This window comes from Vigna angularis, chromosome 5 (assembly GCF_016808095.1).
Source record: "Vigna angularis cultivar LongXiaoDou No.4 chromosome 5, ASM1680809v1, whole genome shotgun sequence".
Taxonomy (NCBI): domain Eukaryota; kingdom Viridiplantae; phylum Streptophyta; class Magnoliopsida; order Fabales; family Fabaceae; genus Vigna; species Vigna angularis.
Window position 1 is genome coordinate 36,799,130 of NC_068974.1, and position 20,343 is coordinate 36,819,472.

Sequence of the window (20,343 nt, forward strand, 5' to 3'; positions counted from 1 at the left end):
TTTTTTCAAGCAAAAACAAAATAATAAATATTTTTTTATAAAATTAAAATTAGGTAGGTGGGTTGGTGGGTCAACCTGGCCCACCACGGGTTCAACCCGGCCCACCACGGGTTCAACCCGCATGAGCCGGGTTTAAATGAGTCGGGTTGAAATCTGACCCGCATAAAAAGTACAAATTTTTCAAATCCAACTCGGCTCAAACTCGTGGTGGGTCGGATTAACCCGCGAGTTGTGACCTATTTTGACAGCTCTAATTTATAATGTCATGGCGAATCAAATAATCAAGGTTTAATACCTCTTTTGGTCCCTCGAAAGGGGCCAAATGTTCAATGTGGTCCTACGTTTTTTTAGAAGTTCAATGTGGTCCCAACTTTTGTAAAAAGTGTGCAATTAAATCCTTTTTGGTAACGGCGTTAATTTTTTAACGGGCCAGCTGACAGGGTGGACTAAAGTTTGCTACGTGGCTGTGTGAGGGTAATACGTGGCTGTGAGAGGGTAAATGTGTGCATATTACTGTGGTTAAGAAATCAGAGGTTAGGGTTTGGGTTGCAGAGAAATTGGTAATTTGGGATTTATCATTGTGGAGGAAGTGTGTTGAAATCTGAAGCGCGAATTGGAAACCGCAAATCTGAAGCACAAATTGGAAATCGCAAATCAGGTTAGGGTTTATGTTTGATAATTTTATGAAATGTAGTTGTTGTATATGTTATCATTGTTGTCGCTTTATAGGGGGTTTAAGTAGGGGTGAAAAGTTGTCTTGTTTTGATGGTTGATAGTGGTCCCATAGATATTAGTTTAACTTAAATTAGTGGTCCCCGTTTGCATTTGCAGGGTTCGGGTAGGGATGTGTAATGACATGTTTCAGGTTGTGGTCCATCACGGTGGGACCTTGATCAAAGAAGTCCCCTTTAAGTATATGGGTGGGGAGATAGTTTATTGGGACGTAGATCCCGATAAATGGTGTTATTTTGGAGTATTAGGTTCACTTAAAGATATGGGTTACATGGAAGTAAAAGAATTATATTACAATATCCAACATGTTTTACATAAGCTTGATGATGATAAAGGAGCTATGAACATGATGAAGGTGGCTAATTATTTGGGGAAAGTGAACCTCTATGTTGTGCATGGGGTGGACGAACCAGCTATTGTAGAAAATGATGAGAATGAGATTTTGTACCTACGTGAAGGTCCAGCAGAGAGTGGTGAGGGTAGTGGCGTTGGAGGAGAAGCACATGTTGAGGGTGACAAGGAAGATGCTGAGAATGAAAATGTCTGGGAGGATGACAAGGAGGATGCAGAAGATGTTGAGGTTGCAGTGGAGGTTGACAATGAGGACAGAGTTGAGTTTCAAAGTGAAGAAGTAGTGGAAGTGGATAATGTGGATGAAGTTGAGATTGAAAATGATGAATTAGTGGAAGTGGACATTGAGGATGGAAGGGAGGTTGAAAATGAAGAAGAATTGGAAGTGGACATTGAGGATGGAGGGGAGGTTCATACTGAAGAAGAATTGGAAGTGGACGTGGACAGTGATGATGAACCAGAAATGGATGATCTGAGTGGTGATGAATATGTGGATGCAGACAATGATCAAGAAACCCAACAACAATGCAGGGGTTTGTCAGATGATGATGATTGGGAGTCTGATATGCTTGTAACTCCTGAAAATAGTACAAGTGAGGAGGATGACAACGAGGATAGAGTATCTGTGAGTGGTTTCTCAAAATATGCAAAACAGAAGTCCATGGCAGATTACAAGTGGGAAGTGGGCACCATTTTCAGTGGGAAGGAAGACTTTAAGGATGCTATTAGAAGGTATGTTGTTCATGCTGGGAGGGATCTAAAATTTGTGAAGAATGATAAGCGTAGGGTGAGGGTGCGCTGCATGGGTGGCCAAGGTAAGTGCCCATGGGTAGCTTACTGTGGGTACTTGCCATCACGCAAAATTTGGCAATTAAGGAAGATAATTGATACTCACAGTTGTAGTAGGCAACTTAACATCAAACTAATGAATGCTCAGTGGTTGAGTCAAGAAATAGATAGGTCTTTAGTTGACAATCCTAATTTAAGGGTGAATGATATTCGTACTAAAGCATTAAGAAAATGGAATACAAATGTATCAATATCCAAGGCACGAAGGGCAAAGTTAATTGCCACAAGACAGGTTGAAGGAGATTTCAAAGAACAGCATAAAAGAATATACGACTATGGACATGAGCTGTTAAGGTGTAACCCAGGTTCAACAGTGCAGATTAAAGTTGACTCTCATAATGGTGACCCAATCTTCCAAAGAATGTATGTTTGTCTGAAAGCTTGTAAAGATAGCTTCATCAGTTGTAGGCCCATTATATGTTTAGACGGATGTTTTTTGAAAGGTTATTACAAGGGGGAGCTGCTCACTGCTGTTGGTAGGGACCCAAATGATCAAATGCTACCCCTTGCCTATGCAGTAGTAGAAGTGGAGAACAAAGATAGCTGGACATGGTTTTTGCAATTATTAATTCAAGACCTGGGGGGTAGTCAAGTATGTGAGGGGTGCACGTGGATGTCAGACCAGCAAAAGGTAAATATACTACTTATATTCAATTTTAGTTAATGCTTTGTTAAAGGATCTTGTTTTATGACTAAAATTAATTGTGCAGGGGTTGGTCCCAGCTATCCAAGAGCTTCTGCCTGGGGCAGAACAAAGATTTTGTCTGAGGCACCTGTATGCAAACTTTAGGAAAAGGTTTGGTGGTCAAAATTTAAAAAATCTGATGTGGAGAGCTGCCACAAGCACATATCCACAGGCTTGGGAGAGAGAGATGCTGAAAATTAAAGAAGTCAATATTGAAGCATATAAATACCTCATAGGCATTCCCCCGAGGTAACCCATTAGCCATTACATACAATTTAGTGTCCCTGATGCATTGTAACCCATTTGAGAAATGTTTTGTGCAACAGGTTTTGGTCAAGATCTCGCTTCACAGGTCAAGCAATGACTGATACACTAGATAACAACATCAGTGAAGCTTTCAACAGTGTTCTTATTCATTCAAGAGGAAAACCTATTATCACCATGATGGAGGATATCAGAGTTTATCTCATGAAAAGGTGGGCCACCAATAGAACCAAGGTGGCATCTATGGACTTCACAATATGCCCAAAGATAAAGAAGAGACTTGAGAAGGAATGTAGTCTGTCAAGATTTTGGGTGCCAAGGTAATCTTATCAATTTATTTTATATACATGTTGTTATTTATCTACATTGTTGATGTGCTTCATTTCTTTCAGCTGGTCTGCACGAAAGATTTTTGAGGTTAGACATACTTCATCAGTTGGGAACAAGTTCACACTGGACCTGGACACAAAGGAGTGTAGCTGCAAAAAGTGGATGATTAGTGTCATCCCATGCTGTCATGCAATTGCAGCAATGAACTTCTCCAACGTTGATCCACAGAGTTATGTCCCCACTGTGTTCACAAGATCCACCTATGAAGAGGTGTATGCGTCCATAATTTTTCCACTCAATGGCCACCTACTATGGGAAACCACAAATTTCAATGATGTACTACCACCACTGATGAGGAAGATGCCTGGGAGGCCAAAGAAAAAAAGGAGGTTGGAAGCATGGGAGCTAACTAAGGATGACACTCAAATGCGTGTTGGTGGGCATAGGAAAAAATGTAGTATTTGTCGTCAGAGGGGGCACAACAAGAATAACTGCCCTTTAAAGCCCCAGCCAGCAGAAACAACACAACCATCACAGCCTCCTCCAAGTTCCTCGACCACTCAACCATCACAGCAACCAAGTCCCCAATCATCTCGGCCAACAAAATGCAAAGTCAGAAGAAAAGATACTTAGATGAATTGGGTTATTAGATAGTTAACTTACATGGTGGTGTAATATGTATTGTTTGTTACATGATGGTGTAATATGTACTGTTTGTTACATGGTGCTGAAAATTAGATACTTAATTTACTTAGTGAACTGATGTCTTTATGTCTTTGTTTTATGTGTCGTAATAAATGAAAGTGGTTTGATGATGTTACATGGTGGTGTAATATATACTGTTTGTTACATGTACTATTTTATGTACTTAGTGAACTGATGTTTTGGCCATTATTCATCATCATATGCATTATTGGGTTGACCTATGTGAACAGTTTTAAAGCAAATGGGGGACTGATTTCAACATTTTTAAAACATAAGAGGGACTGATTTGAACATTATACCCTCAAATTAACTCATTAAAATAGTCAATGGAACGTAATACATTGAATTGCATAATTGATCTTACACCTTTCAAAACATAGGATGTTACAATCTAACTAAATCAACCTAAACAGAACCTGAACATGACAACGCACACCACAATACACACACACAAAGCTACAAGTAACATCTTCATCATTTTCTGCAAGTCCTTCACTGCATTTTCCAGCTGACTTATCCTCCTCACCATTGTGCAATCTTTTTCATCAACGTTCTCTTCAACACACCACTTGAAAAAGTTACACGAGTTGCCAATTGAAGATCCACCCTGTTATTCACCAAGTTAGGGAATCTATCAACAAATGCATCAATTCAAAAAAACATTAACTCAAAAGGGTATACTTCAAACCTTGTAACGTGGACAACCCCAAAAATTTCTCCCAGCATTCTTCGTAGTTCTCGCCACTTTGGTTACAGCAACATCACCACAATAACAAGTAGGGATTATCCCACCTCCTCTCACACCACAACCATGGACCACCGAGAAGATCCTTTGCCCCAACTTTTCGAACACGACGAACACCCTTCGGAAGAAGCCATTCGTAGCTCAAAGACCAATTTCTCTACAACTCAAACCCTAACCTCTGATTTGTTAACCACAGTAATATACACACGTTTACCCTCTCACAGCCACGTATTACCCTCACACAGCCACGTATTACCCTCACACAGCCACGTATTACCCTCACACAGCCACGTAGCAAACTTTAGTCCACCCTGTCAGCTGGCCCGTTAAAAAATTAACGCCGTTACCAAAAAGGATTTAATTGCACACTTTTTACAAAAGTTGGGACCACATTGAACTTCTAAAAAAACGTAGGACAACATTGAACATTTGGCCCCTTTCGAGGGACCAAAAGAGGTATTAAACCAATAATCAATTATCAAGTCTATTTATTTATAAATTTATTTTAAAATGTAATAGAATAAATATATAAATAATTGAAACTCAAATGAACTTTATAGTAATATATATATATATATATATATATATATATATATATATATATATATATATATATTATATTTTTCTTCTAAACTTTCTTTATCTTTACTAATTTGTTTTACTTTTTTTTTTCTAAGTTAAGGATAAGCTAGAGTAGCATGTTGGTAAATATTCTGTAGCACCATCATTGATCAACTTTAATCCATCCATCTTCCTTGCATGATTATGATCCATCATGTCAAGAGAAACACACTATAGAAGTACATAATGTAATTATGTAAGCCACACAAAATGAAATAACCATGAGACATGTAACATCCCAAATTCTCACACTTGATATTTCATAAATAAAATGAAAACTGTAACATTTCTACAGTCATTCATTTGGAAATATAAAATATTTCACATTAATTACATATTTTAAACTCAGATTTCAACTTAAAGACAACCCGAGTTTTTCTTTACTATCCTTCCTCCTCCATCTTCACTTGTACTAGATTAGACGACACTCCCTCATCTGCTCCCGTATAACAAATACGTTATACGATCATCGCAAAAATATGATTTTTCCGGTACATGCACAAATAAATAAGGGTGAGCTAACATGCAACACATCATTTATAAAACATGCATAATTGCTTTGATATAAACATCATATAATTTTTATGTCAGACATCCTCATACCATCATACCACAATTCCTATTAGACACTCGTCCCACAATCCCCAAAAACAACACAATACCCAGTAGACACTCATCCGGATGATACGTTAATGAGTGGTCGCGGGAGGTTATGCACTTGTGATGACTTCTACTTTTTCTTACAAATATACTTCCAAAATACTCCATACCATTCACAAGGTTAATCCTCAACACTATGTCCAAAACCGGCACATAGACCAGGATCTCCTGCCCCTCTCACCACATAATCCATCCTTCTCTACTTGAGACTGGATGATTATTAGAGTATCAGGATAACCTCCGACTACAGGACCCTCAACATCAACATACACACTAATACCATATCATTACAAAATCTCTCCATGAGGCTCATATCATGCTCATATTCCTCAACTCATATTATACCATTACAAAATATCCCCATAATACTCATATCATGTTCAGATGCATAATTTCATATCAACATCATAAAATACATTCATCACAGAAATCATACAAGATAAATATATTACAAACAAATTAACAATAATAAAATATTACTATAAATGGTCACCGGAGAAGAATCAAATGTTTGACAATCATTAAAATAATCTTAATATATATAAATTCTTAGGGAAACAAGAAGTTGAATCTGGCAGAGCCGGTTAGACAACTTCTAATCCTTCCAGGAAGATGTAATAAAAATTAAATAGAACAGTAAAAGTTCTGGGGAAACAAGAAGTTGAATATGGCAGAGCCGGTTAAACAACTTCACATCCTTCCAAAAATACAATATAAATAAATAAGGAAAGCAATAAAAAAGTTTGGGGAAACAAGAAGTTGAATCTGACAGAGCCGGTTAGACAACTTCTAATCCATCCAAAAATACAAAAATAAACAACTAATAACATACAAATGGCATAACATAATCAACATCACATTTTACAACTATCACACTTGGATCTAAACACAGAAGCATGTTCTCATTCAAAATTCAAGATCATACAGAAACAAAATACTTCATATTCAAAATTTAAGATAAGACAAAAGCAAAATATTGCATATTCAAGACTCAAGATAATACAAAACGAAATACTCAAGGTTAGCTCCCCTTACCTCTATTCCAGACTTAATCTCCTCCTCTGAAACCGTTCTCCGAAAACTTCCAGAATTTCCCCTCTACAACTAGAATTTCCTCCAACTCTCTTCTCTCACAAATTTTTCTAGAATTTTGGTGCAAGTTTCAGCCTTCCCTCCCTTGCTATTTATAGCCAAAAAAATTTTACTATTCATTTTTACTATTCATTTTTTACTATTCATTTTTACTATTCAAAAATATTATTTTAATCACCATTTGCTAAATTCTTATCTCTGATGATTCAATTCTACGTGGAGTGTTTATCTCTTCCACAATTTTATTTTTTTTACTATTCACTTTTTACTATTCACTATTTACTATTCACTTTTTACTATTCATTTTTTTTTTCAAAATCTTCTAAAATAAATTCTCAAAATTTTAAACTCCTTCCCTAAAATTATTATCTATCATAAATTTTAATTTTTCTTGCCATAATTTTATTAAATTTTATTTTTATCCGTAAAAAATAAAAATTACTACTATTTATTAAATCTAAATATTTTTCATGGGTCTTACAAGGGCATGGAATGCATGTGACAATGCCATAGTCATGGAAACAATTTTCCAGATCATGAAATTGAGATTTTAAAATTGTATTTTGTGTTAGTAGGAGGTGCAAAAATATTAACCACTATTTAATTACATAATGGTATGCAACTTATTTAATATAATATTTTTACTAAATAAACTATTTTAAGTATTTATTTTTGTATACATGATGCTTTATTATTGTATTTGGGAAAAATTATAATAAATGTGTACTTGTTCTTGTTTTAAAAGTTATATGTCACATTGATGAATTAATTTTTTTCTGGTACATTGGTATTCTTTAATAACTAAATTGATTAGAATCAGTTTTATTTTTAGAATTTGATTAGGTTTTAGTTCAATTATGGTATGTGTATATTTTAACACTTTTAAGAATTTGAGTTATAAATTGATAACTATATATAATGTTGGTAAAAGTTTTGTGGTAAAGTTAAAATATAAGTTTAAACTAAATCCTAAATATAAAACAAGAATCAGATATAAATCAAACTGAAAAAAAAAAACATATATAGAGTAGTATTATATATTTACCATATTTATGTGAGAAAATATAGACTATTCACTTACATTTGAAAACTAATATTTAATTCATCTTAAACTATCAAATAGAGGCAAAGTCTAGGTCAAACTTAAGGAGGAAATTTTAAAATAAAAACTAATATTTAATTCACTTTTACTTTTTTATAATTATTTTTTTTAAAAAAATTGCATACATGAAAAGTTTTTACTTATATATAAGTTAATTGAACTCAAAAAATAAATATCTAATTAACTAAAGTTGTTATCGATTTTAGTATATAGAAATGTAGTATTTTAAAGTTCCATTTCTAGAACAACTAAGTATTTATTCTTAGTTTACAGCATTAGTTTTAGCAGCATCTTTTAATATTTGATTAAATTTAATATTGTCTAACTCTATTTGTTAATGAAGTTAGGGATATAGATAAATGACAAAAAAAAAAAAACACGCCAATGACAATTATAGAGTCTTATCTACCTAAAACTCTTTTTTAGGACCTAATTGTCTATGTCCATATTTTTCAGAAAAAAATATATTAAATTCACCCATTTTAATTTCTAACCTTACGAGATGTCAATCAAAAATGGAAAAATAACGACTTCTTTCTTTCAAAAACCAATTAAAATTCATGGGTCACTCAAGTATAAAAGCTTTATATATGTATTCGAAAACTACAATTATTTATTGTTTTATTATTATATACCTGCGTGTATACTTGAAACATGTGAAATTATTTTTCGTATAATTATAGAAATAAAAGTTACATAATCATGAAATAGATAGAAAGATAATAGTGTTTAAAAGGTAATATAAAGAAAAAAAATAAAAAATACATGTCATAAAAAATGATGAAAATGTATTACATAAATAATAACAATAATAACTCATGGACACCCTGTAAAGCACCATCTCCCAAGTCACCATGCACAACTAGTTGGTTGGAAGAATGAAACACAGAATAGGTAACTTAGTTAATAACATTATTATATATATTCTCTAAACATGTCTGCAGATTTAGTTACAAAATTATTATTTACACTTCATTATTGTCTTGCAATGGAACAGTAGCTTAGTCAACCTCATATATCTAATTTATTTCAAAACCAGCTGGCTGCAAATGTCTACTATCACTAATTCTTATATATATATATATATATATATATATATATATATATATATATATATATATATATATATATATATATATATATATATATAGAGGTGATTCTTAAATTTGACATTTAAATACACATAGTAACTGAAATCATCGTAGTATATTTTCCATACACCAACGAGGAAACCAAGAATATAAGAAAATGAGACATATTCGAAAAGACAAAGAAGAATATATACCGAGAAAATACAAGAAAAACATTCGGTGTTACTAGATTAACCAATTCTTATAATTAATCGATTGACCAATAATAAAGAAGAGTGCTAACAGATTAGTTATCCAAATATAATCTTAAAATCACAAATTTGCTATATGAAATATAGCTGAAGATGTTACAAGGAGAATTAACTTATGGATAAAGTCCATTCATGTTAGCTTTAAGTAATTCAAGACTAATTAATAGTGTAATGATTATTTATTGAAAGTTAATAGATATATTAACAGATATTAATAATTTATTAATAAATTTAATTTTATATCAAATATAAATATACGATATTAATGATTAATTAGTGGACTTAATTGCTATAAGTTCTATAAACATAAGATTAATGTCCAGATAAATACGTTTTTCTTCTATCTTAATCAAGTTGAGATCTTTTTGAGAAACATATCTGACTTTAGCATCAAAATGTCTTTTACATATTAACAACCAATCGGTATAGATTACGTTTTGAAAAAGAATTGAACGATATCGAAACAGAACGAAACCGAAGAGGACGATTGACTCTTCGACCCTATTCAACCAAAACAACAAAGAATAACTTAATATTGTGTTGTTAATGGAACCATTTCTTGAGGTCAATAGAACATATTCAAGACATATATATTTGTTTTTTTTTTCTACAAATGAAGAATAGGTCTTGCCGTCCTGGGACGACAAAATAATATCATCTTTTTTTTATAATGGAGTGATGTCTGATTCAAATGGTTTTCAACCATTTAGGTACCATTATTCTACAAATTTGTTGGCTCATTCAAATGGTCTCGATGAGTGTGAGAAAAAGCACGGTATTATTTTCAACGCATGAATTCTGCCTTCCACTCTGTCTAGTGTACTGTAAGCGCGGCAAAATAAAAATAAAAAACCTACCTTATCACTTTCATGTTGCATTATATTAAATATAAATATTATTAAATATTAAATATAACATCGCTGGCTTCATTTTCGGCGGGGCCATCCTGTTAGATCCGTTATCAACGGTCTCACGCGGACATATCTAAATTTTTACATTCAAGGTTTCGTTCTATTTATCTGTGTTATTTAAGTTATCCAATTTTTATTTAAGTTAAAAAAAAGAAATTAAAGTAGAAAAACTAATAAAATAACTATTAAAATCACTAGTTTTTCAACAAGAATTAGTCAGTAAAAAAATAAAAAATAAAAATATTCAGGGTGATCTGGTTTGTTTGTAATGATTTGGCTATGAGAAGGAAGAAATTGAAGAAGCGCGATTAAAGCAATGATTTTTACCAACGCGTCTTTGAATAATCCAACACATTTCTCCTACCGTTGAGTAACGGTACCTTAAAATATCAATAATCCAACACCAACATCAACAGCGGAAAAGACACAAACCCTAAAATCATGATTTTTTGTAAAGTCAAAAGCATACATAGTAATTATTTGCATGCCACCTGTCAGTGAACGGTATACCAAGCTGTATTATATATATGTTACTCATGATGACAACAATTCACGCAAAGGCGAAGGTTGTTGTGTTGTGTTGTCTTGTAACAATAACAGCTTCCTTGTTTAGTGGCCAAAAATCTCTCTCGAAATCGTACCAAAAAAAGAAAAAAAAAACACTGCAATGTCGCTGTCGTGGTGGCTTCTTCGCGAAACCTAATAAATTTGTACCAAATCAGAGGCATTTCTCTCCATTGGAACTATCAGCTTCATCCTCCATCACGATCCTCCGTTATTATTATTAGAAATTAGTAATTAATCGATCGGTTAGTTAGTTGATTAACTAATTCATTGATTAATTCCTAAGAGTTGATAATAGTAATAATGGAGGCGATGGACATGAGGCGCGTGTTCGAGATGTTCGATCGGAACGGGGATGGGCGAATATCGGCGAAGGAGCTGAGAGATTCGTTGGTGAATTTGGGGATAGAGATTCCGGAGAAGGAGCTGGCGGAGATGATCGAGAGGATCGACGTCAACGGCGACGGCTGCGTGGATATGGCGGAGTTCGGGGAGCTGTACGAGACGATAATGGAGGGGCGCGACGATGAGGAGGACATGCGGGAGGCCTTCAACGTCTTCGACCAGAACCGCGATGGCTTCATCACCGTCGACGAGCTCCGCGCCGTGCTGGCCTCCTTGGGCCTCCAACAAGGGAGGAGCTTGGAGGAGTGCCGGAAGATGATCGTGAAAGTGGACGTTGACGGAGATGGCATGGTGAATTACAAGGAATTCAGGCAAATGATGAAGGGTGGTGGAGGATTCACTGCTCTTGGTTAATCTTTCTTCGTCTCCCTGTTTTTCCAATGCAGAATCGCATTACCAATATATGCATCCTTCCAAATTTTCAATTCCAATCCGTTCTTAACTTGTAAATAAGTTTCGTCTTCTAGGATACTGATTTCATTCATTAATGATTTATTACGTTGGAGGTTGTCTTTTTCCTGTTAGATTATCAATCAACTTCCTCCAAATTAACTTCCACCTCAAGCAAATTTTCATATTTTGTTATAAGCAGTTTCAAACACTGCTTCTAATCCAATTCCATTTTACCTTAGTTTCTATATTTTTTAATCCATTTGTGTGATAGGAGTGCTTGTTTATTGATATATTTCTTATATTAAAAACTATAAAACTCCTGGGTTTAGATCATAGATCATTCAATACAATACAAGTACATGTTGGAACTAAAAGGAGGGACATTTGCTGCTGCTTGAAAGAGTTAATTTAATTGGTTGAACAAAATTGAGAAATTAAAACTAGATTTATCCTAAATTTTAAAGACTAAAATTATAATTGAGTCTATAAATTATGATATTTATTGATCAAATTTGTTTATGTGAACTGTGTTTCTCAATTGAGTGAAATATGAACTGAGAGGTCATTTTCTATTTATTGTATTGAAACATTTTTATGATATATCGTCATTACTTGTTGTAATGATATCTTTGTTCATTACTAATAATTTGTAAGAGATAATTCATGTTAGTTTTCTAATAGATAAATAAAACAACTTAATTCATTTTTCTTTATTTTATTTTAGTTTTCTAATAAATGAAACCAGTTTTGTAGAGAGTAAAATAACTAAAAGCAACGGATACAGCAAATCCATTGGTGGAATTTGGAAGGAGAAGGAATTATTATCACAGCATTCTCAACAGTTTCTCATATACATACAAAGTAGATTAAAAACTATATTATTTAACATATATACAAAGAAAATATCATCAAAATGGAAGAATGGGATTCTACAAGGAGTGATTACATTAATGGTGCTGCTCCACAAGAATGGACTCAAAGAACCCTATACATATTCACCGAACTAGTTTCTTCTACCCACCAAAACTATCACATCACAAGTTCAACCTATCATTAGAGTTGACTCTGTTGTTCTTTGGTTTCCATCTCCCTCACACTGTCTACTATGTGCTGTATTTTCTTTGAAAGACTCTCGTTATGCTCTTCAATGTGCTCAAATATCAGTTCAAGATGTCTTTTATAGGTTGCAGATCGCTTTTTCTCACATGCCAACTGCTGAGATAGTTCCCGAATTTTGTCATGTTCATTCTGAAAATGGAATGAAACGAAAGAGGTAAGCAGTAGCATAGAAAGGATTTGAAAAAGGGTGCTGAATAGAATCTCTACTAATCATTCAAGTAGTTGTTTACATAACTGATCCATTAAGCATTGTATACAGTTGCAGAGTAGTGAAAGAACAGAAACTGACCGGATATTGTTCATAAACGAAATCCCTTCTTCCTTTACCAGGAGTCAAAGGATGTGTATGTTCCTTTACAAGCTTTGTAACAACCCATTTGCCAGAACTAACTTTCCTCACCATAATCATTGCCCGGCAACCGACCCTGGTCTCAGCCCTTTGCCTCACAATCTTCTCACGCTTGTCAGGCATTCTGAAACCTTCTTTGTTGCAAACAAGAGCACGTCCAATGGCAGTTCCATCACGCCTTGATCGCGACAGTTTACTCACACGCACGATGAATCCAACATCTGTGGCATATGCATTGTAAAATGCCTGTGCTGCTGATTCTGACTCAAATTCCTGACCCACATACGGCTCTTCAACTGCAACAACTGATACTGTGGGAATTGCAAATGGGATTGTGATCCCAGAGGAATCTTGAGCAAGATTATCACCTTCATCTTGTTTGTAATTTGGTTCGATAGATTCACCTTCTCTGTTGTCATCAGCCACGCTACTAATCTCATCTATAGCAGCATTTGCTACTGTCTCGCCAGTACCATCAATCTCAAACTCCACTGCAGCAACAAAAGAATCTGGTATATTATTATTTTCATTGCACTGGGATATTCTTGTTCTCCACAACAGTCTATGAATTTGATGAATAACTCACCCATTGAAGATGAAAATAGAGTAAGAACGAGTCAATAAAGACATACTATTTCTAACCGGGAACTAACAGTTCATGTTTGGGAATGGCTCTCTCAAATAGACAAGATTGAGCACAATGTGGCTTAATACATGAAATTCTCAAATCGAAACAAAGGCAACAGAATGGATAACAGATAACAGCCTTTGAATCTCCGAGTATTTGTCAAATACACTCCTCCACAACAACCAAAATAGATCACCGCATTGAATAAGAAAACACCTATTTTATCCCAAGTTCAGGAAAAGTTGTGTTCTTCTGAAAACTTCTACATTATCAACCTATCGAACATGATATATGTACTTCAAGAAAAAAAAAATCATCCAAAGCCAGTAAATTGAGTAAACAGTAACTCCCATGCCACGTCTGTCACGTACTGCGATCGAATCTGAAAAATGTACTAAAGCCGATTATGTCTTTGGCCGTTAAATCACTAATGAAATTGAAAAAAGTTCATCTCATCCACATGGGAGTGGAGACTTGCACCCAAGTACAGTACTCTCCTTGAAAGTTGAAGGGGTGTTCACATATATTTTCCTTTTTACGTTGGATGAAAACTTGGACAAAGTGTTTGTAGTGCTCTTTTCTGGTTAACCTTCACAGTTTCTCTTTTATCTCTTTCTAGTCATCAGATAGGTTTTGGAGTGTCCACAATTTATTTTACTAATAAAAATAACACACACGTCATGTTTCTGTCAGAGAATAGCATCATAGACATTTAAATTCCAACATCTTTATCTAGGTTTGTCTCGATTAAAATCACAAGGGAATGATGATGTTTTATATTTCTCATTGGCTTTTTCGTTCCAACTAACCACTTATATCAGACCAAAGACAGCGCTTTAACAGGAAGTTCCTCGTCTCTGTTCAGAATTTCTAAGCTCAAATATTCAAATGAAGTCCAAAATCTTCTCAACGTACAAGAGTAAAAAACAGAGTCACGTATCAAGAGAGTGGAAAAAATCAACGGTAACAACAACGTCAAGATTCAATTTTATTTTGTTTAATCCACACCCTTTGTAATTCTTTGCAGGAACACAGAAAAAAAATGTAACTGTCTTCCAATTCTACCAATCAAGCAGTTATTCCCCAAACCACAAACAAACAAACCCTAAGATTCCAGCTGAATTGAGATCCTCAATAGAGCGTACACATCCGAAATAAATAAAAAAGTTGATAAAAGAAAAAGAGGAAAAACTCACTGAAAATTGAATTATGGCAGAAACGGTGTGTGATGCAGCTAATTATTTGAATCCTCTGTTCCGTGCTACAGGGAGAACAGCAGAACACAGAGGAAATGGTTTAGGTAAGGAAAAGCATATATGGACCCGAACGCCCTCCTTACGTGTCAGAATCTCATTGGGTACTCTCTGGTGAAAAAAAGTCAACTTTAATTTGACCCAACGGTTGCTTGCCACGTATCACATGAAATGGATACGGGCCCGTAAGATTAGTACCCGGACTCTAATCCCTACTATCCAATACGGGTAGTGCACCAGAAGAACAAAAACAACTGCAACACTGCACAATAGAGGATTCTTCTTCCTCTTCGACAATGGCAACATCGTTATTCCGCACCATAAGAAGAGCATCCTCTGCTCTCAGATTTTCGTACGCCACCTCGTTTTCGGTCTCTCTCAGGTTCTCTCTCATCCTTCTCTCTGTCACATTTTATTCAGTTATCTGCCAAGTCACTACCCGAAACCAATTACACTGTTATATGGACAATATATTAGAAGCACCTAACACGGTTGGTTTCGATTTTCTTGTTTGTGGTTCTGGGTTGCTGAAGTTGAGGGCTTTGAATTAGCATTTGTTGTGTGAAGGTGCTATTTTATTCTAATTTCATCGTGTTCTAGGTCAGTCGGGAGAAGCAATATGTGTGTGTTTTCTCCTTTGAGGCATCGTGTCTCGCTAGGAGAGCAAGGTTACAGGTGGGGTTTAAGAAATTTGAGCCATGGCAGGGTGAACCTTGTGATAACAGGAGGGAAGACCAAGTTTGAGACTGATGAGGTTGAGCCTCCTAAGAAAGACAAGTGGAAGACCAAGAAGAGATTGAAGATGCAGAGGAAGAGAGAGAAGGAGAAGAGGAAAGCGGCCAACAGGAAAGACCCTCGTCGACTTGGTGTCAAAGGAAAGAAGAAGAAGCAGAGATTTGCCAGTGCAGATGAGAGAATTAAGTACAAGATTGAGAATGTATGCTACGATTGAATTTCCTCCTCTTCCTTTTTTTTATTTTTTTATTTTATTTGTTTCTCATCGATGCCAACTATTGTGCAGCATACTGCTTCATTTGTATGGTTCTAATGGTGTTTGTTTGCTTTGTGCTGGTATATATGGATCTTAAATGATCAAATTTCTCACTTTTAGACCAGTTGGATTGAACTAGAGCCAGAGGTTAATTCGGTCCGGTTATATATTCTTCTTTTTGATGGGGAAGCAAGAACCAACATAGTTTGTTGCAAGATCTTAGTTTTGTTGTACGTCTTGATTCAAGATGATGTATACATATTTTTTTTTAAATAATAAATTTCTCAATTGGGGTAGTTATTTAGTGCATTGTTCTAACAGATATTTGTGTATATGTAGTGTTTTAATGATGAGACTAGGAAACTTGTCATCAACGATAACAAAAACTTGAAATGCTTATTTTCTTGTATATTTCTACTAAACTTCTGCATGATTCTGGTTTTAACCCCAGGCCAGAATTAAGGAAACATTGCTCATTGAAAGGCTCAAAAGATATGAAGTTCCTAAACTTCAGGGTCCTGTGGTGAAGCCTGATAGCTTGACGGGGGAGGAAAGGTTTTATTTGAAGAAAATGGCTCAGAAGAGATCTAATTATCTACAAATTGGCAGAAGAGGATTATTTGGAGGGGTTGTTCTCAATATGCATATGCATTGGAAGAAACATGAGACTGTTAAGGTCATATGCAAGCCTTGTAAGCCTGGTCAAGTACACGAGTATGCACAAGAACTTGCCAGATTGAGCGGCGGTATTCCACTTCAAATAATTGGAGATGACACTATAATATTTTATCGTGGAAGGAACTACGAACAGCCTGATGTTATGTCACCAATTGATACACTGTCCAAGAAAAAGGTGTGTTTCTGTGTACACTCAACATGACTAAAGAGTTTGTTATCTGATTGTTTTATCTTCTTGGTTCCATTCAGTAATATATCCAATTATAGGTCATTCATTCTGCATGCTTTTATTCATCTGCATGTAAATGAATACATGATTGGTAATGCAAAAGTGGGAAATCAAGCAATGGACAATAAATAAGTTGGAGGCAGGAATAGGACAGTGTTCCAAGGATTGTCAAGCTATTAGTGGGAATGCAGTGTGAAAATATTATGGCTGGAGGGGCTAAGCAAATAAGGAGCTGAACTAGGCTAGTGCAATGTCTAAATACGTAGCATTTGACCTATAGGACAGAGTTTCTTATTCCATGCTTTTTTGTGTATCATAGTATAGTGAACTCTAGTCTGCATTTTGAAGTTGAATGTTCATGCACGGTTGAAACTCATGCTTTGATTAATGAATTTTATGCTGGTTGATTGGCCATTCACTTCCTAACATTCTTTGAAGTTACCATCTTTACAAAAAAAATAATCGAATTGGGGCATTTAGCAGCTGTCGTACCAATCCTCAATGACAAATTTGAATTTATAAGCATTGTGGAAATCTGTAGTTGGTTGATTGTTTGCACTACACATTTTTCAGTAGCTTGGAGAAAAATAATTTGCAGTTTGGTGTGTCTTTCTTTACAGTTTCTGTATAGATACACTATTTCTTATTGTAGCTCCCTCTTGGTTGTGTGACATTTCATTATTTCAGAAGAAACTACTTTTCAACTAAGTTTTTGTGTTTACATATAAGTTTGTTATTGGTTTAAATCCTACCTTAATCAAATCACTTTTTTTTTTCTGCAGGCACTTGAAAAATCCAAGTATGAGCAATCACTTGAGTCAGTGAGGCGCTTCATTGCTATTGCTGAGAAAGAACTAGAGCTATATTACAGACACGTTGCACTTTATGGTGATCCAAACAACCGAAATCCCTTATCAGTGCTGGACAGTCCAAGTGAAAACTCCAAGGAAAAAGGGAATCATAGAATTCAAGATAAAAAAATCCCTCACTTGAAAAGTGACTATTTTTCAGCCAGTCTTTCAGAGACTGAAGCAGATTCCTCGGAATTGGAGCTGTCAGAAACAGAAGATAGTTTTCCAGATGAAAACTTGTCAAGGAATGAATCAGATTCTGAAGAGGACAGCATGTTGGATTCCAATGGTAATCACGAAAAGGAGGTATATTTTACTAAATTGCAATATGAAAATGTAAGCTCAACCACAGGTTCTTCATCAATGGCTAAACGTAGCCACTATTACAATAATAGTAATAATAATCAATGTTTATAAAAAGTTCCATTCACTACATATTAGAGATACATTGTTTACAGATACCTTGTCTAAATCAACAAGCACATAGAAATGTACCTTGCAGGAATCTGAAAAATAGGTCTTTTGTTAAGTGTTCATACTTGCATGGTTACACGTGTGCATGCTAGTGTTGATAACAGGGTAAAACATTTTTTGTGGACACAGTCCACACAGTACTCCAAAGTTGACAATCAAAAACTGATCTTTATGCTTGCATAATGCAGTTTCCACTTACCAAGAGGGTAAAACATTTAAACACTTTGAAATCCATAAGTTTTAATCTTAATAGGGCAATGATATGTTAACATAGATTTTCTTACAACATTTTTACACAGAATACGTGTTATTTTCTCATTAGGTTTAGAATACGTTAGTATAATAACAAATAAATAATGAACAAGTGAGAAAATGACACGTGTGCAAATGTTGTAAAAAAGAAAATTGTGTAAAAATTATTTTTCTCCGTCTTAATAATACATCATGAAGACATGGACCTTGTGAGAGGGTATGACAACAGCTATAGGGACTTGAAAGTAGCACCTCTGATTCCAAATTCAAGTGCTGCATCATATTAAAGGCCACTTATGCATGCATTGATTGAAGCTACTGCTAGTGTTTTTTTGGCACATTGATTCAAAATTGCACAGCATCCCTGATATATTTTGGTATTGAATGCTTAATTATATTCAGCAAAAATAATTGTCCATTTAATGATTGATTATTTGTGATGCCATCTGACTCACCTCGCAATGCTGCCTCCTTATCATCATGTATGTCTTTTTATAATAAAATTAATATTAAATTATTGATTGTGTTTAAATTAATTACAACTATACAGTACCAAATTAGAACATTTATTTAAATATCACAAAATATAGGAATTAATTTTCTAACACTGGCAGTATGTTTGGTTTAAGAAATACAAATGTTAAAGAGAAAAGAAAAACTAAATAAAACTAGTGACAGTCTTTGTAAGAGAAATGTTTCAATTATAGTATTATTGTATTATAATGGAAAATTATTATTGATAAGATAAGATCTATACACAAATAAGGGTGCTTTAATAGTTTTGCATACAACTGTATTGTTTTATAATTTCTTAGTAAGTTATTTTTCCCAATTTGTTTGTATAAAACTTTACACTAAAAGTAAATTATAAAATAATCTTTAAATAACATATAATGAAAATGGTAGAAGGTTGGCATTAGGATTTAGCTGAGATGGATGAATGATGAGAGTACAGCTTTTCTTGAAAGGCACGTTTGTTAATTGGTTACACTGTCAAATTCCAGTAGGGTTGGACTTAACTGTAACCTCGTCAGATTCAGATCTCCTAACACTTTATGTTCCAAGATCGAAATAATTTTTATTATGATGTTTCATTAAATAAACCAAATCAATATACAATATACTTTTAAGAATATAATTAAATAAACTACAAGTATCTAGTTTATTTAAAATGTATAGTACATGATATTGAATCAATATAAAAATATTCAGTATTTATGTTAATAAAGTTTAATGTATGTAAAAAAATTATTGAAATGAAAAACTTTACTGAGAGATTTCCTTTCGAAACTTAAAATGTCTGGATGTTTTTAATAATCGTCGAGCAAAGAGGGAGATTTTTTTATTTAAAAACCAATGGTTTGAGATTTTTTTTGAATAAAAAAATGTGGATATATATGATAAGCCAAGTAAAACCATGACATGAGCTATAATCAACTATGAATGTATAAAAGGTCAAACAAAGGCAGAATAATGTACCACGATTTATTATTAACGTGTTAGAGATCATATACAATTAAGACAGGTATTATATGTAAATGTATTTATTTCAAAAAATAAAGTGATATGTTAAATAATCATAAATATGTAATAATATATATATATATATATATATATATATATATATATATATATATATAATTGAATGTTTTAATTTATTTATGTTTTACTTACTATTGTTATTAAATAAATGATGAAATATTATCATTCTTTACTTAGGTTCTAAGCATAATTATACTTTATTTATTAAATGTTCTATATATTTAAA

General features: G+C 34.0%; 4 protein-coding genes across 6 annotated transcripts; 3 read left to right on the forward strand and 1 right to left on the reverse strand.

The window, feature by feature from the left end:
* Window positions 1-2,517: 2,517 nt before the first annotated feature.
* Window positions 2,518-3,882, forward strand: LOC128196591 (uncharacterized). The gene is made up of 3 exons (XM_052878039.1): window positions 2,518-2,866; window positions 2,944-3,201; window positions 3,274-3,882. The coding sequence occupies exons 1-3, from the start codon at window positions 2,757-2,759 to the stop codon at window positions 3,842-3,844; spliced, it is 939 nt and encodes a 312-aa protein (XP_052733999.1). The 5' UTR covers window positions 2,518-2,756; the 3' UTR covers window positions 3,845-3,882.
* Window positions 3,883-10,933: 7,051 nt separating this feature from the next.
* LOC108339828 (calmodulin-like protein 3) lies at window positions 10,934-11,998 on the forward strand. Its single transcript, XM_017577045.2, has one exon. It carries the CDS (start codon window positions 11,257-11,259, stop codon window positions 11,710-11,712), a length of 456 nt encoding a protein of 151 aa, XP_017432534.1. The 5' UTR covers window positions 10,934-11,256; the 3' UTR covers window positions 11,713-11,998.
* A 615-nt stretch (window positions 11,999-12,613) lies between these two features.
* LOC108338935 (protein FAR1-RELATED SEQUENCE 7-like) lies at window positions 12,614-15,148 on the reverse strand. The gene is made up of 3 exons (XM_017576016.2): window positions 15,044-15,148; window positions 13,160-13,710; window positions 12,614-12,999 (listed from the first exon to the last, which is right to left on the reverse strand). Coding segments are annotated over exons 1-3 (747 nt in total). The 5' UTR covers window positions 15,045-15,148; the 3' UTR covers window positions 12,614-12,804.
* Window positions 15,149-15,207: 59 nt separating this feature from the next.
* On the forward strand, window positions 15,208-18,567 carry LOC108338934 (uncharacterized CRM domain-containing protein At3g25440, chloroplastic). 3 transcript variants are annotated; one of them, XM_017576010.2, is made up of 4 exons: window positions 15,208-15,482; window positions 15,701-16,037; window positions 16,543-16,944; window positions 17,781-18,567. In XM_017576010.2, the coding sequence occupies exons 1-4, from the start codon at window positions 15,397-15,399 to the stop codon at window positions 18,264-18,266; spliced, it is 1,311 nt and encodes a 436-aa protein (XP_017431499.1). In that variant the 5' UTR covers window positions 15,208-15,396; the 3' UTR covers window positions 18,267-18,567. The 3 variants fall into 3 exon arrangements, with proteins under 3 accessions (XP_017431499.1, XP_017431504.1, XP_017431500.1); XM_017576015.2 differs by having other exon boundaries at window positions 15,372-15,482; window positions 15,706-16,037; window positions 17,781-18,565; XM_017576011.2 differs by having other exon boundaries at window positions 15,467-15,482; window positions 15,634-16,037; window positions 17,781-18,565.
* Window positions 18,568-20,343: the final 1,776 nt, after the last annotated feature.

Excerpts from the sequence above, each read along its gene's own strand:
- LOC108338935 (XM_017576016.2), bottom strand. Across the intron at positions 13,000-13,159 it reads TCGTTTATGAACAATATCCG|AATGAACATGACAAAATTCG; the intron begins GTCAGTTTCTGT and ends TTCCATTTTCAG.
- LOC128196591 (XM_052878039.1), top strand. The coding sequence starts at position 2,757 with ATGTGGAGAGCTGCCACAAGCACATATCCACAGGCTTGGGAGAGAGAG. Across the intron at positions 2,867-2,943 it reads CTCATAGGCATTCCCCCGAG|GTTTTGGTCAAGATCTCGCT; the intron begins GTAACCCATTAG and ends TTTGTGCAACAG. Across the intron at positions 3,202-3,273 it reads TCAAGATTTTGGGTGCCAAG|CTGGTCTGCACGAAAGATTT; the intron begins GTAATCTTATCA and ends CATTTCTTTCAG.
- LOC108338934 (XM_017576010.2), top strand. The coding sequence starts at position 15,397 with ATGGCAACATCGTTATTCCGCACCATAAGAAGAGCATCCTCTGCTCTC. Across the intron at positions 16,038-16,542 it reads TTAAGTACAAGATTGAGAAT|GCCAGAATTAAGGAAACATT; the intron begins GTATGCTACGAT and ends TTTTAACCCCAG. Across the intron at positions 16,945-17,780 it reads ATACACTGTCCAAGAAAAAG|GCACTTGAAAAATCCAAGTA; the intron begins GTGTGTTTCTGT and ends TTTTTTCTGCAG.
- LOC108339828 (XM_017577045.2), top strand. The coding sequence starts at position 11,257 with ATGGAGGCGATGGACATGAGGCGCGTGTTCGAGATGTTCGATCGGAAC.